Raw genomic sequence first — 12,428 nt, 5'->3', positions numbered from 1 at the left:
ATAATGCAAATGACTTTTTGCATGATGAGATCATTTGTAGCTAATTTGCAACAGTACGCTTATCATAAAACCAGGTGCAAAATAAATTGGCAACATAATTATTTATTTTGTTTTGTAGTTCTGAATGCTGTAAAAAATTAGGATGAGGGTGTTTAATTGCCTTTCCCTCTTAACGCCAGTTGTTTCTCCTTCGGACTCTGTCATAATAATTCTGTGTTGTGGTACAGTAGCATTCTCTGATTGTCTTGCCATGCCGTAGGTAGGCTACTGTCAGGTAAACAGCCTATGTGACACATCACAGGGACTACATTTTGATCAAGATGCATTACATTTTAAGTGTAAACTAGCAAAAACAAAACAAAAAAAACATTATTTCTAAATGCCTTGGCTTTATAAAGATCACAACCATTCTTCTTTTGATAGAAACGTCCATCAAGGATGTGTGCAGTGCAGTCTATTTTCTCCCAGGGCTTTTTCCTGAGGGCAGTAGTGGTTATGCTACAGGTAAAACCACAGTCAAATCCTCAGTGTTCATCTACTGTAACTCTTAAATGGATACTGGGGGATTTTTACTGTTCAGTCTTTGGATAAAGATGTCAAATTATCCCAATTGTCACCTCTCCTCTCCTCCCGTTCCTCACACTCACCCCTCCCACCGCCAGTCTCGGTACCCCCCCCCCCCCCATCTTATATTCCTTTTGTCTGCCTCCATATTCCCCGCTGTCGCATCTATCATCTCCCCTATTCTCACTCATCCTTTTCGCCATTCTTGCCCCGCTCTCTGCTATCAGCCAACACATCTCCCAGTCCCAACCATCCTTTCCACAAAGAACGGTTCTCCGTCCTCCTGTTATTATCGCCCTTCAACCACCCATCTATACATCCATCCATCCATACATCCATCCATCCATCCATCCAACCATCTCTACCTACCCCATTCTCTCTCTTTCTCCCCCCAATCATTAGTCTCCCTGTGCTGTGGTTTGTGTCTCCCATCTCTGTCAGAACTGTTATCACTGCTGTCAGCTCCCTTGGCAAAAACAAAGTCGTCGTCCTCTCTCCTCTGCTCACGGCTCCACAAATACATGGGAGAAATAAAAAAGGAGAGAGCCTTGACCAAAAATAAAAAAGAAGGAGGTGGGCGGGGGCAGAGGAAAGGAGAGGCCTACAGTAGCAACACATTTTTTTCATGTCAGTCATGATACATTGTCATTTGCGCGTTATAACAACCACCAATTTCCCACTCTCTTTATCTGTACAGCACAGTAGGCAGATATGAGAGCTATCTCTATACACATGAAGTGCCCTTTCCTCTTATTATAAATATATCCCCCGCTAATTCAGCTAAGCCGTAGTATATTAACCTCAAATAAGTTACTGTGTATTATTATGAGCTGAGAAGAATGGTAGGTTTTGAAGAGACTTTGTAAAGAGAGAAAAAAGTAACCATTTATAACCATAAGTAGCATTGAAACACAGGTCTACTATATAATATAATATACCCAGAGCGGTTACAGGTGACTGTTTACTTATGTCACTAAGTGTCGATGTTCAGTCACCGTAGCTGAATCAAGTCTTTTCTACACAGCAAACCAATCAAAGTCGATCCAGCAGAGGCACAGAGGGTACTTTGGAAACCAAGGATAAAGTGGCCGTTGGCCTGGCGGGCCGTTAGCCATAGAAATGGTGCCTGACGATGGCAGCCAAAGGAGTGCGTCGTTGTGTCATCACGTGTAGGCATAGTCTATGTCAGGGATGCCGCCCTCCCGGTAACCACGGTTGGTGCCGTAACCAACATGGTGGTGGCCACTTTGGCTCAGAATAGTGCCATTGAGGGTGCCGGTGCCATGGCCGCTCCGGTAGGTCCCGTTGGCATGGGAAGAGGAGGAGGAGGAGGAAGGGAAGATTGTGTGGATGTAGGTGACGTCTTCCAGCTTGGGCTGCAGCGCCTGATGGGCCATGGCTGTCATCTGGAAGCCTGAAGGAGGGGCCCTGATCTCCAGAATGGAAGTGTCCTTCTTGGTGCCCGACTCCACATAGTCGTCATAATGCTTCGCTCCGCGACCTCTGCCGTACGAGCCCGAGTCTCCCGACATGTAGCCCACCCTCTGTCCATACCAGCAGAAGATGCCAAAAATGAGGAGCAAACTGACCAATGCTGTGGCTCCCCCAATGATCCCAGCTAAAGGCAGGACAGTAAACTCTGTGTCCTGCCCCTCCTTGTTTGAGCCCTCGCCTCCACCGGCCGTAGCCTCGCCGGTCTCGATCTGAGCGCAGGCAGGAGCCGAGTCCTTACTGTCTGTGTCTAAACTGCCTGAGCGGGAGGAGCCTGCAGAGGCACCCTCGATGTCCTGTTTGAGTGGCAGTAGGCAGATGAGGTAGTGGGAACGAGGGGTGAGCTGTGTTAGGAGATACTGCTGTCTCTCTCCAGGTACTAAAGTCTCTGTGATGGAGCCGAGGGCTGCACTGCTTCCAAGCCTGAGCCATGACAAGCGGAAAGAGGGTGCCGGTCGTGGGCACAGCCAGGTAACCAGTACACTGTCTGGGGAGAGGGGCTTCACAGTCAGCTCCAATGCCTCCCCAGATATCTGTCCACCTTCTCCTGGAGGCAAAGGCATCACCAGGCCTGGCCGCTTGGCCCTCAGGGTGAAGAGAGAACCCTGGGTAGGGGGGAAGAGGGCGGTAGTGGTGCTGCTGCCACGGGGTCCTACAGCCACCACTCCTCCGCCTTTCTCGGCTGGGTTTCCCCCAACCCCCATTCCAGGCCCAGCAGGGGGGCCTTCACATTGCTCCATAAGTGCGGTGAGCTCTCTCAGAGCCTGTCCGCGCACAGCCTCAGGTCCCTGGCAGGTCAGTCCCCTGACGGTAACAGCTGCCCCCCGGCTATGGAGCCAAGCATGGAGCCAGCGCAGGTTGCAACCACAGTACCAAGGGTTTCCCCGAAGCAGAAGTAGCTCCAGGCTCTCCGTATCCTTTAACAGGGCCCGAGGGAGGGTGGTCAGATTGTTGCCTGACAAGTCCAGTCTCTGCAGCCGCCGCATCCCATCAAATGCCCCTCTCGGCACATGAGTTAGGCCGTTGTCCTGTAAATGGAGCCGCACAAGGTGTGCCGAAGGTAGGTTGACGGGCGGGGCCTGTAGGGCATTGCGGACCAATGAGAGCTCGGTCAGGTTGGCGAGACGCGAGAAGGTGTCATCTGCAATGCGCGTGTTGGCCAGCAGGTTTCCATCCAGCACCAGGCGTCTGAGAGAGGAGAGCCCACGGAAGGCGTGGGTGGGGATGGTGCTGATGCGGTTGTCATCAAGCCGCAGCTCTTCCAGGGATGCTGGCAGGCCTGCTGGGATGCTGGACAGGTGGTTCCGGGAGAGAAACAATAGACGCAGCCGCGGGGTCCCAGAAAACGCTCGCTCCTGGATGCTAACCGTTGATATGGAATTATCATCCAGGTGCAAACGTTCTAGCAACGGTAGCTTTGCCAGGGAGGAGCGCGGTAACGTTCGTATGTTATTGTCCTGCAAATGAAGCTCCCTTAGCGAGGGCGGGAGGTGTATAGGAAATTCATCCAACTGGTTGGCATACAGGTAAACGACACGTATGGAATTGCTACGTTCCAGCGAAGAAGGCAGGCCAGCGTTGCTCAGCCGGTTGCTCTGCAAGTAGAGGATGGCAGCCATCAACGGCAATGGAGGAATCATGCTGAGGCCGCGGTCATTGCAGTAGACGAACCCCTCATCGCAGCGGCATACCGATGGGCACACAGCGCCCTCCTCCCCTTCGCCCGTCTCCATGGCAATGGCCGCCGCTGCCAGTTCCAGTACCTCGGCCAGTAAGGTGAGGCACAGGAGGAGCAGGAATAGCCAGTCGCGAAGCTCGGCAAGACTCTCCGCTGCCATTGCGTTCTGCGGCTTCTGTAGGAGAAAGACAGGGAAAGACAGGAATAGAGAAATCGAGTCAAACCGAGAACAAAATGTGTGGCTCACTGGTTCTAAGATGCGAGGTAGGGAGGAATTCATTACATTAATGAGAGAGAGAAAGATGGAGCTTTTGAGTGAAATTTAGTTACAGCAGAGTGAACCACACATTGCTATACATATTTCTCCAAAAATGGCCATTTTAAAATGTTTTATTTTTCACCAGCTGTGTGCTCTTTCTCTTCCATTTGAAGTTATTGAATCATCAGGCATAAGTAAGAAGTGGGTGTTGGGTATTACATGGGTCCGTTTGACCATGTAGAAGAGAAATGGAGGGAGGGAGAGAGGGGGGTGAGAGAGAGTGATAAATTGAGTGGGCGAGTGAGATTACGAGAGTCAGAGGGAGCAATGGGGACAGAGAGATGGAAAGAATTGGACAGTGACAGTTGGGGGAGATAAAAATAAGAGGAAGACATTTTGTGAGGAGATTAAATGACACAGAGTGAGTGACATGAAACTAAAATGTTGAAAAAGAAGCATCAAACAGGGAAATCAGATGAATTGCCTGCAGTGCCAGCCTTGAAGACAACAGTGACAGTGAACTCATTCCAACTGCCCTGCAACTTAACAAATGAAACCACTACCTCCTTAACCCATTTTGAATATAATAGCATGAGGCCTCCTGTGTAGTTAATTTAAGCAACAGGAGACTGATTTTGAACAAAACACACTGACATGCATAGGGACACAAACACACACAAGCAAATGAACATACTGTACACATGGGCAACACGTTCACATACACAGCAGGTTTCTGTACAGGCTGACATGTATAATGCATTTTGCCTCTCTTGGTTGTTATTGTTCATGAAATTTGTATAAATTATTCAGTAACTCCTGAAATCTCAAGAAATGTTTTTGTGAGATGTTGTACAGGGAGGCGTGGGGGGGGGGGGGGGAAGAAAAACATTAATATGTTCCTCAGTTGACATTATGACTTGTCTCCCAGCAAATCCCTGACACTAACATCAGTAGCACAGAAATTTACAATTCAGATAAATAAAACCATCGCCTCTATGCAATTGCATACAATACACTATTTATAGAATATGATTAATATACACTGGTAGAAGCCGTGAGAGTGATATTATGATACATTATTATTTGAAACCTTTTCTTTGGCTAGCCCGGGGCTGGAAACTGCGCCCCTGACATGGAACACCTGACATGATTTGACAAAGCATTTGATAAACAAATCCTCCAAAGGCTAGATTTTCCCTTCTCTTGTGTGTGTGTGTGTGTGTGTGTGTGTGTGTGTGTGCTGTGTGCTGCGTGCGCGTGTTCGCACATGCATGTAGGTATACTGTGCAGTACGTGTGTATATCTGTGTGTGAACTCGATGCAAGATGCAAAATTGCCCCTTGGCTGCAGTCAAAATCCATGCAAAGCAAACCAGAGAGGCCAACAATAGCAGAGGGGGACAGAGGGAGGGAGAGAGAAGGAGACAGATGGGAGAGTTGGCCAGTCAGTCAGAGAATGAGAGGAAATGGGTCCCTGGGATTGAAAAATTGAGTCGATATTGAGTTTGCTGGAAAGAAATGAATGTTGCCAGTGATTGTGGCTGATCGATGTATAAATAGCTAGATTATGGCTACCTTCAATCATCTAAAAGGTGAACAATACTGTATATATGTTTGTGGCATCTATGTTCGTGAAAGAAAAGGCTCTTCGGCACCTTATCTCTAGGCTCAATGGAGCCAAGATTGATGGATATGGTTGGGTGTAATTTGTGGTGTGTCGTTATATGCACATTGGCACACACAATCCTGTGAGGACCTGGACTTGTTTCTTTCTTAATGTTATTTTTAGCACAGAATGGACTGTTTTTTTCAAGCATTGCCAGGAGAGAGAGAGAGAGAGAGAGAGAGAGAGAGAGACTGGCATGAACACACACAAAGACACTTGAGGGACCGTCAAGGTGGGAGCTGAGACCATATTGGGAGGCCCGTATGAATCTCGACTTGAGCATATGCTTCAGTAGCCACACACATGCACACACATTCTCTTTCATTCATGTCCCTCTGGCACCAACCTGTGAGTGTGTTTTTTTGGGAGCCTACTTGCCAGACTTTCCTATCCACACTTCTTTTTTAATGATGCTTAGGTTCTTTCTATTTCTCTCTCTCTCTCTCTCTCCCTGCTCCTGTCCGCTCACACGTTTTCTTGCTCCTTCCTGCCGCCAACCCTTTGCTCATCCTACCTTCTCCCTGCATCTCTAGCACTTTCATGCAATAGCTCCCTCGCTCTCTCTTCCCGCCCACCCGTTGCCTCTTTTCCTTTTCATAATCTTTCATTATACCCACTCTGAGGTTTGTTTACAGAATGGTCTGTGTAGTCGTTCTCCGCTGCCCCTCCTCGCCTCCCCCCCCTGCTCCACGCCACCCCCGTCCTCGCTTCCCCTATCCGGTCTCTCTCTCTCTCTTCTGGCTAATCCCTTTCATCGCTTCCTCTTCCCTTTCCTCCACTCGTCTGTTGATTCCCCCGCTCCGTTCCTACACACTGAGATCGGATCAATCAGCCCTGATTCCGTCCTACAGCACCATCTCCGTCCCTCTCCCATCTCTCTCCCTCCTCCTCCTCCACCTCGCAGAATACTTTTTCATTTACATTTGGACCTCCTCCCTCTCTCCCTTGCTCTGTCTCTCTCTCTCTCTCTTCCTCCTTCCCTTGTCTCGGCCTGTTTCCTCGCCTCGCTCTCCCCTGGTGGCATTTTTCAAAACATTTCAATCATGTTCTGAAATAAAAAGCCTTTGTTGGAGTATGAAGCCAGACATGTTTTTTTTTTCTTCTTTGTTTTTTGTGGCTCGTGGTGAGAGGGAAGGCGCTCGGTGTTGTTAAAGCAGAAAAACAAAGTGTGGGAACCACAAGTGTGTGCGTGTGTGTGTGTGTGTGTGTGTGCGTGTGTGCGTGCGTGCGTGCGTGCGTGCATGTGTGTTGTGTCTAAATAAAAGGTTGGATCGACCCAGGGTGTTGGCGAGTGCTGAGGGCTTACTAACCTGCTCGGTCTGTGCTTTTCACGTCCACCACTTCTTTGTTCCAAGATCAAGGAGTCTTGATGTGTGTGTGTGTGTGTGTGTGTGTGTGTGTGTGTGTGTGTGTGTGTGTGTGTGCGTGTGTGCGTGTGTGTGTGCGCGTGTGTGTGTGCAGGGAATGGATTCCCAAGTCCTTGTCAGATGGCTCAGATGTCTAGCCTAGTTCCTTGAGGCCACCGTATCTCCCTCAGCTCAGGCACACGATGATGAAGACGATGATGCCGCTGTGTACTCCAAATCTCCGAAAGGGATAACACCAGCATGGCTCAAAGCTTCCTGCTGTGTATGTGTGTGTCTGTGTGTGTGTGTGTGTGTGTTTGTCTGTGTCCTGCCAAGCTCTCTCTCTGGGTAAGGCGCTGGTAGGCCAACTGACTCAAGTCATCTTCAGCCTTGTGTCCGGAGGCTGAAATCTGATAACGCCCCTACTTGGGCTCAGTACTACAGAGAAGCTGGCAGACGGACGGTCAAAAGATGTTTTTGGGCCCACGGGTCTTTCTTGGAAGCCAAAAAGAGAGCTAGACCCTCATGCAGGCAGTGGGTCATGCAAGAAGTGCTAATTTTCAGTGTGGCTCGCCTTCTTAACAGCAAGGACGTGGCCTTAATTGTAATGTGCAGTCCTTCACGGCAGCCCTCAGAGGATACACAGAGATTTCTGCTCTGAAAAGCCAGAATGAGTCCTTATCCACGTTTTATCTAGTATTATTGTTGTCCATATTAGAGTGATTATTACGGTTTGTGTGTAACGGTTTCTATGTCAGGTTTGAGGTTGTGATGGGTGGGTGAGTCCATGGGCTAAGGATACACCCTGGCTGCTAAAACAAGGACATCAGGCGTGGGGGAGAAAGCGTCCGTTTTCTCGGTTCATCAGCATCTCTGAGCCCCTGCATGTTCCTTTCTCTCGACTACTCTATCTTTCCCTCAATCGTAGTTGTTAAATGTCCGACAACTCTTTCACAGTTCACAAGCGACAAAGCCAGTGGGGTGTCTGAGGAGTCTGCCCTGAGCAGAACGATGTTTGTCAGTTGCGTGGCTCGAAGTGTGCATGGAGTTTCTCTGGTGGTTGAAGGAGTTCCATGGAGAGACACGGGTCAGTTTCACTGGCGTTCGGTCTAGCAGTATAGCCAGCTGAATGTTAGAGAGCACCACCCTGTGGAGAGAGCAGACGGGGACAGAATTAGCAATAATTAGGTGCCAAGATACTGATGCATTGCTGGCATGACAATGTTGAGCTTATACTACGATTAAATTGTGTATCTGAGAATTAGGGCTTCTGCTAAAATCAACATTCAAATATTGCACTATTATGTGCCTTTTTTACATGAAGAAAAAACGTATTCTCAAGTACTTTTATCTAGTGAAACCAGTCATCTATGTCTATTTACTATGTAAAATGTAATTGTAGACATTTTAATTGGTATTGGAAATGAATAAGTACCCGTAAGATGCCTAAGGGTGACATTTAGGGCGAGGTCTTGGCCATCTGGCCAGTGATCTATGTCAGACCAGTTACCCAATATGGAGACCCCAAACATGCTTACTCAGTTATTCGTTATGTGAAAGTCCTATGACGTCTATGACATCTGACATCATACATACAATCCCTTTTATGCCCATATATGGAGATCCCTGTCTGTAGAACCAGCCACACTGATATGGGCTGTCTTGGCCATCTGTTAGTGTGGTATGTGGCCGATGTGGATATATGTGTCCATATATAGGCATTCCCATATGAAGTCCTGTTAGATATGGGCTTAATATTGATGACATCAGGGATCTCCATATATGGGCATAAAAGGGATTCTGTTACGGTGGTTCCCCTGACAACACAGTGATGTCAGAGCGTGATGTCAGAGCGGCAAACCCATAGACCGTAAAAAAACATACACATACAGCCAGCCAGAGACATGATAAGCCATTTCTCATACTAAACATTCACAAAAGTAGACTAAAATTTTACATTTCAGACTTCACTGGGACTTTGAATTTGCCTTTGCCTTTATAACTGTGCATCCAAAATTGTTGCTGGAAATTGTGACGCATAAATGATCAAGAGTGCTTTTCTGTTAAATGCAGAGTACATCATTCATCCCAACGAAATGCAATGCAGATACAAAATGCAAAAATGGAAATTGCATTTAGCCTTAATAGTTATCCCCTTCAGAGCAAATAAAACTAGGTACCAAATACATCATGAAAATACAGTACGTCCTCAAGGGCCACTGCTGCATACGTACAGTACAATATAGAGCTCCCAACGGACACAAACATCAGATTACGTTAACTCTGTATTTTAAATGTGTTATTTTTTTTTCCTTCACTAAGCTTCGGCGCTTTCATTAACCGCCACGTGCTAAGTGCCTGAATCTTTTGTGCAGCACCAACCCCCCAGTGCATGTCGGGTCTAGAAATATAAGGTTTTCATCAGACACAGTGAGTGTACAGAGACAGATTCATCAAGGCCATTAACTGCTCTGCCGATTGCATTTGCTAGTTCACTTCATCCTGGAGTGAGTATACCACGTACCCAACCAAGAAATTATCATGCACTTTGCTTAAACACAAATAGAGACAAATAGAGCCATCCTCATTTTCATCTCCAACGAACACACACACACACACACACACACACACACACACACACACACACACACACACACACACACACACACACACAGCACGACACACACACACACACACACACACACACACACACACACACACACACACACACACACACACACAGTAGAGAAAAACAGCTCTGATCAGCAGGGTTGTGTGTGCATGCGTGTGTGTGCCCTATGTGGAAGGGAAGTAGTGAAAATAAAAGGACAAATATAACGCTGATGAAAGTGGTAGTGAACTGATACATGAACTGTGAAATCGGCACACAGTTTAATAACCCATGTACAGTAACCTGCCTAGACCCATGTTAAACAATACATGAACAAGAGATTTGCACAGTGAGGAATGGGTGAACAAGTTCAGTGAAGAATGTTAAAACGAATTTGATATGAACAGTAAAATGGTGTCCTCTTTTTTATCAGAACATGTTTTAATAAAACAATGGCCCATATCTTTTTACAGATCATTGCAGTTTCAATTAAACTGTTTTTGTTTTTAGTTTTTTCAATCAAATATTACGTTTGCTTGCACTTAGATCAGGTTGATTTTGATGACTTTGTTTTTGTTACTTTCACCCCCACAGAATCTTCAGGATTTTTGGTTAAAGACATACATCTTTTCTACATAGTATTTGCTAGTGTGTTTGTGCACGCACAGCATTGTGTGTTTAATCTGCAGTTTTAACTGTGTCATGTTTAGTAAGGCAGTTAAGTGGTTGGTGTGTTTGTTGAAATTGGGCAGTGTGTGCCGTGGTAAGCCCAAATGTCCTTTTTTAAATGGGCGCAGTTTGATAGCCTGTTTGTGGCACTGTAAACAGATTTATACTTGTGGAGTGGGGATAAACTGTGCCATCATAATAAGGCTACACATGGGACACTGAAAACACTGAGGTTGTAAACCTACAGTATGTGTACGGGCAAGCGTCTAAGCATGCTAAGCATTACATCTGGTGCCATATGAAGCATTGTAGCGTGTATTTTATTTATGCATTATTTGCACATTATTATTATATATTTACCAACATCAATATTTTTTGGATGCTTAGCCTATAAGATAAATATTGTTTTATGAGTTTTGCTAACCTTTTTATTTATTGAATACATTTTGAAGTTTTTCTTCAGAACAGTCTGAGTCTAATGACCGATCCACAACCAATCTGTCACTCCGCCCGTCTAAACCCTCCCCAGGCGGCATGTATGTCGATCGGATGCGCATATTGAACGTAAGCAGCATAACCGCGGCCTGTTGATCAATAAATGCCGATTTGTGAAGCTTGTATTGTTACAAGTCAAGCAGCAGCAGCACCTTTTAAAGATGTTTGTGAGACTACAAGACTTTCTGAAGCTTATATTGTGCCATGCCAAGGCAATTACTGATTTCTTTTTCCGATGTTTTTGATGTAATAAGTCTAGCTGAGGGAGCGGGCTGGGGAGTAGGAGATAAAGGAATTGGAGGGAGCATTAGGCAGAAAGTATTGGCACTCTGGCACTAAGAGAAAACACTTTGGAAGTGGGGGGAGTATGTGAACACAGCGGTCGACAGAGATATGGGAATCGCAAACAACGGTGGAAACAAACCAAGTAATTTTATTAAAAGAGAAAAGTGGGCCGTTTACTCTTCTTGGAGTTTTCTTTATGGAGACAGATAGGTAAGAGGTTACATTCTGTGCCTGCAGAACATAAGGACCTCGTACACTACAGCAATGGTTCTCAAACTTTTCAAGGTCTCCCCTTAAACTCTGACAGTATACAAATTACTTCTAGGGGGCAATTTAGACCCTCCTAAAGGAACACAGAGAGTCCCTGGTATCCACTCTGAAAACCACTGCACTACAGCATTACTGGGTAGGACAGCTACATCAACAATACAGTACAGTACAGTACAGTACAGTACAGTACAGTACAGTACAGTACAAATGCTAAGTTACTGCGGCCTGTACTAAAATCCTTTGGTGTAACGTGTTTGTATTTTACTCTAGTGGCCCCATTTGCATTTCATAGAACTCAAGGCCTATGTTCCTCTACACATCAAAGGATATTTCTCCTTTTATGTCCTTTTTAAGTCCTTAGTTTTAAGTCCCCTACGCATATCAATCACCTGCTGATAATGGCTTAGCAAAAAAACAAAAACACCCGTTGAGCAGATCATAGATCTACATGTATTTTGATTAAAGTCTTCTGCTAGTCTAAGGCATGAAATGAGCAGCAACAGGCCACCGCAAACTGCTTAGCACATTGATGAATAAATACTTTGTCTACATGAATATAAATAATACATGTAATATCCTTCAGTATACTTGCGTTGGCCTATTTTAGAAAGGTTTTTCTTATATATAATTTCTTCTTTCACAACTATATGTATAATATAGGTGTTTCAACAATACTTACTGGCACAAACACCTAATGTTATTGAAGTTTAAAACATCCTGTCCAAGCCTCCACTTTCTGAATTGTCATGTGCCAGGTCGGAATGGTCTGTCTGTCTGTCTGTCTGAGTATTCAATTCAATTCAATTCAATTCAATTCAATTCAATTCAATTCAATTCAATGACAATTTTATTTGGGAGAAAAAGAAAGCGTCGGTGGTGTTGCGTCACTGAAACAATGGCAGACATAAGCAAGGACTTCAGCTGTTGTGGTTGTGTGATGTTTAGGCTATTTGATTTGTCTCCACAGTGTGTGGAGAGGGAAAGGGAAAGTGGCGTTCTTGATTGTGCTACAATTATGTAAAAAAGAAAACGTAGAAACTAGGAGAAACCAAAAACCATGCGCGCATGCTGTGCATGAGGAGCCCAGCTATGGCA

At 45.8% G+C, this 12,428-nt stretch overlaps 4 protein-coding genes across 5 annotated transcripts in view; 2 read left to right on the top strand and 2 right to left on the bottom strand.

Annotated features, from left to right (window-relative positions):
- LOC308302148 (phospholipase A and acyltransferase 3-like) overlaps positions 1–12,428 on the bottom strand; it is a 273,125-nt gene that overhangs the window by 14,967 nt on the left and 245,730 nt on the right. The gene's annotated exons all lie outside the window — the stretch shown is intronic.
- The window catches only part of trpt1 (tRNA phosphotransferase 1), a 218,002-nt gene that overhangs the window by 51,119 nt on the left and 154,455 nt on the right, over positions 1–12,428 (top strand). The gene's annotated exons all lie outside the window — the stretch shown is intronic.
- The window catches only part of macrod1 (mono-ADP ribosylhydrolase 1), a 149,078-nt gene that overhangs the window by 25,361 nt on the left and 111,289 nt on the right, over positions 1–12,428 (top strand). The gene's annotated exons all lie outside the window — the stretch shown is intronic.
- flrt1b (fibronectin leucine rich transmembrane protein 1b) lies at positions 1,728–3,893 on the bottom strand (the record flags this gene model as incomplete). The annotated part of the gene is made up of 1 exon (XM_080746359.1): positions 1,728–3,893. The coding sequence occupies one exon, from the start codon at positions 3,891–3,893 to the stop codon at positions 1,728–1,730; it is 2,166 nt and encodes a 721-aa protein (XP_080602485.1).

This window comes from Nannobrachium achirus (assembly GCF_963921795.1).
Source record: "Nannobrachium achirus genome assembly, chromosome: 17".
NCBI lineage: Eukaryota > Metazoa > Chordata > Actinopteri > Myctophiformes > Myctophidae > Nannobrachium > Nannobrachium achirus.
Note: the sequence above shows the minus strand (reverse complement) of the source record. Positions and strands in the feature narration are given on the sequence as shown.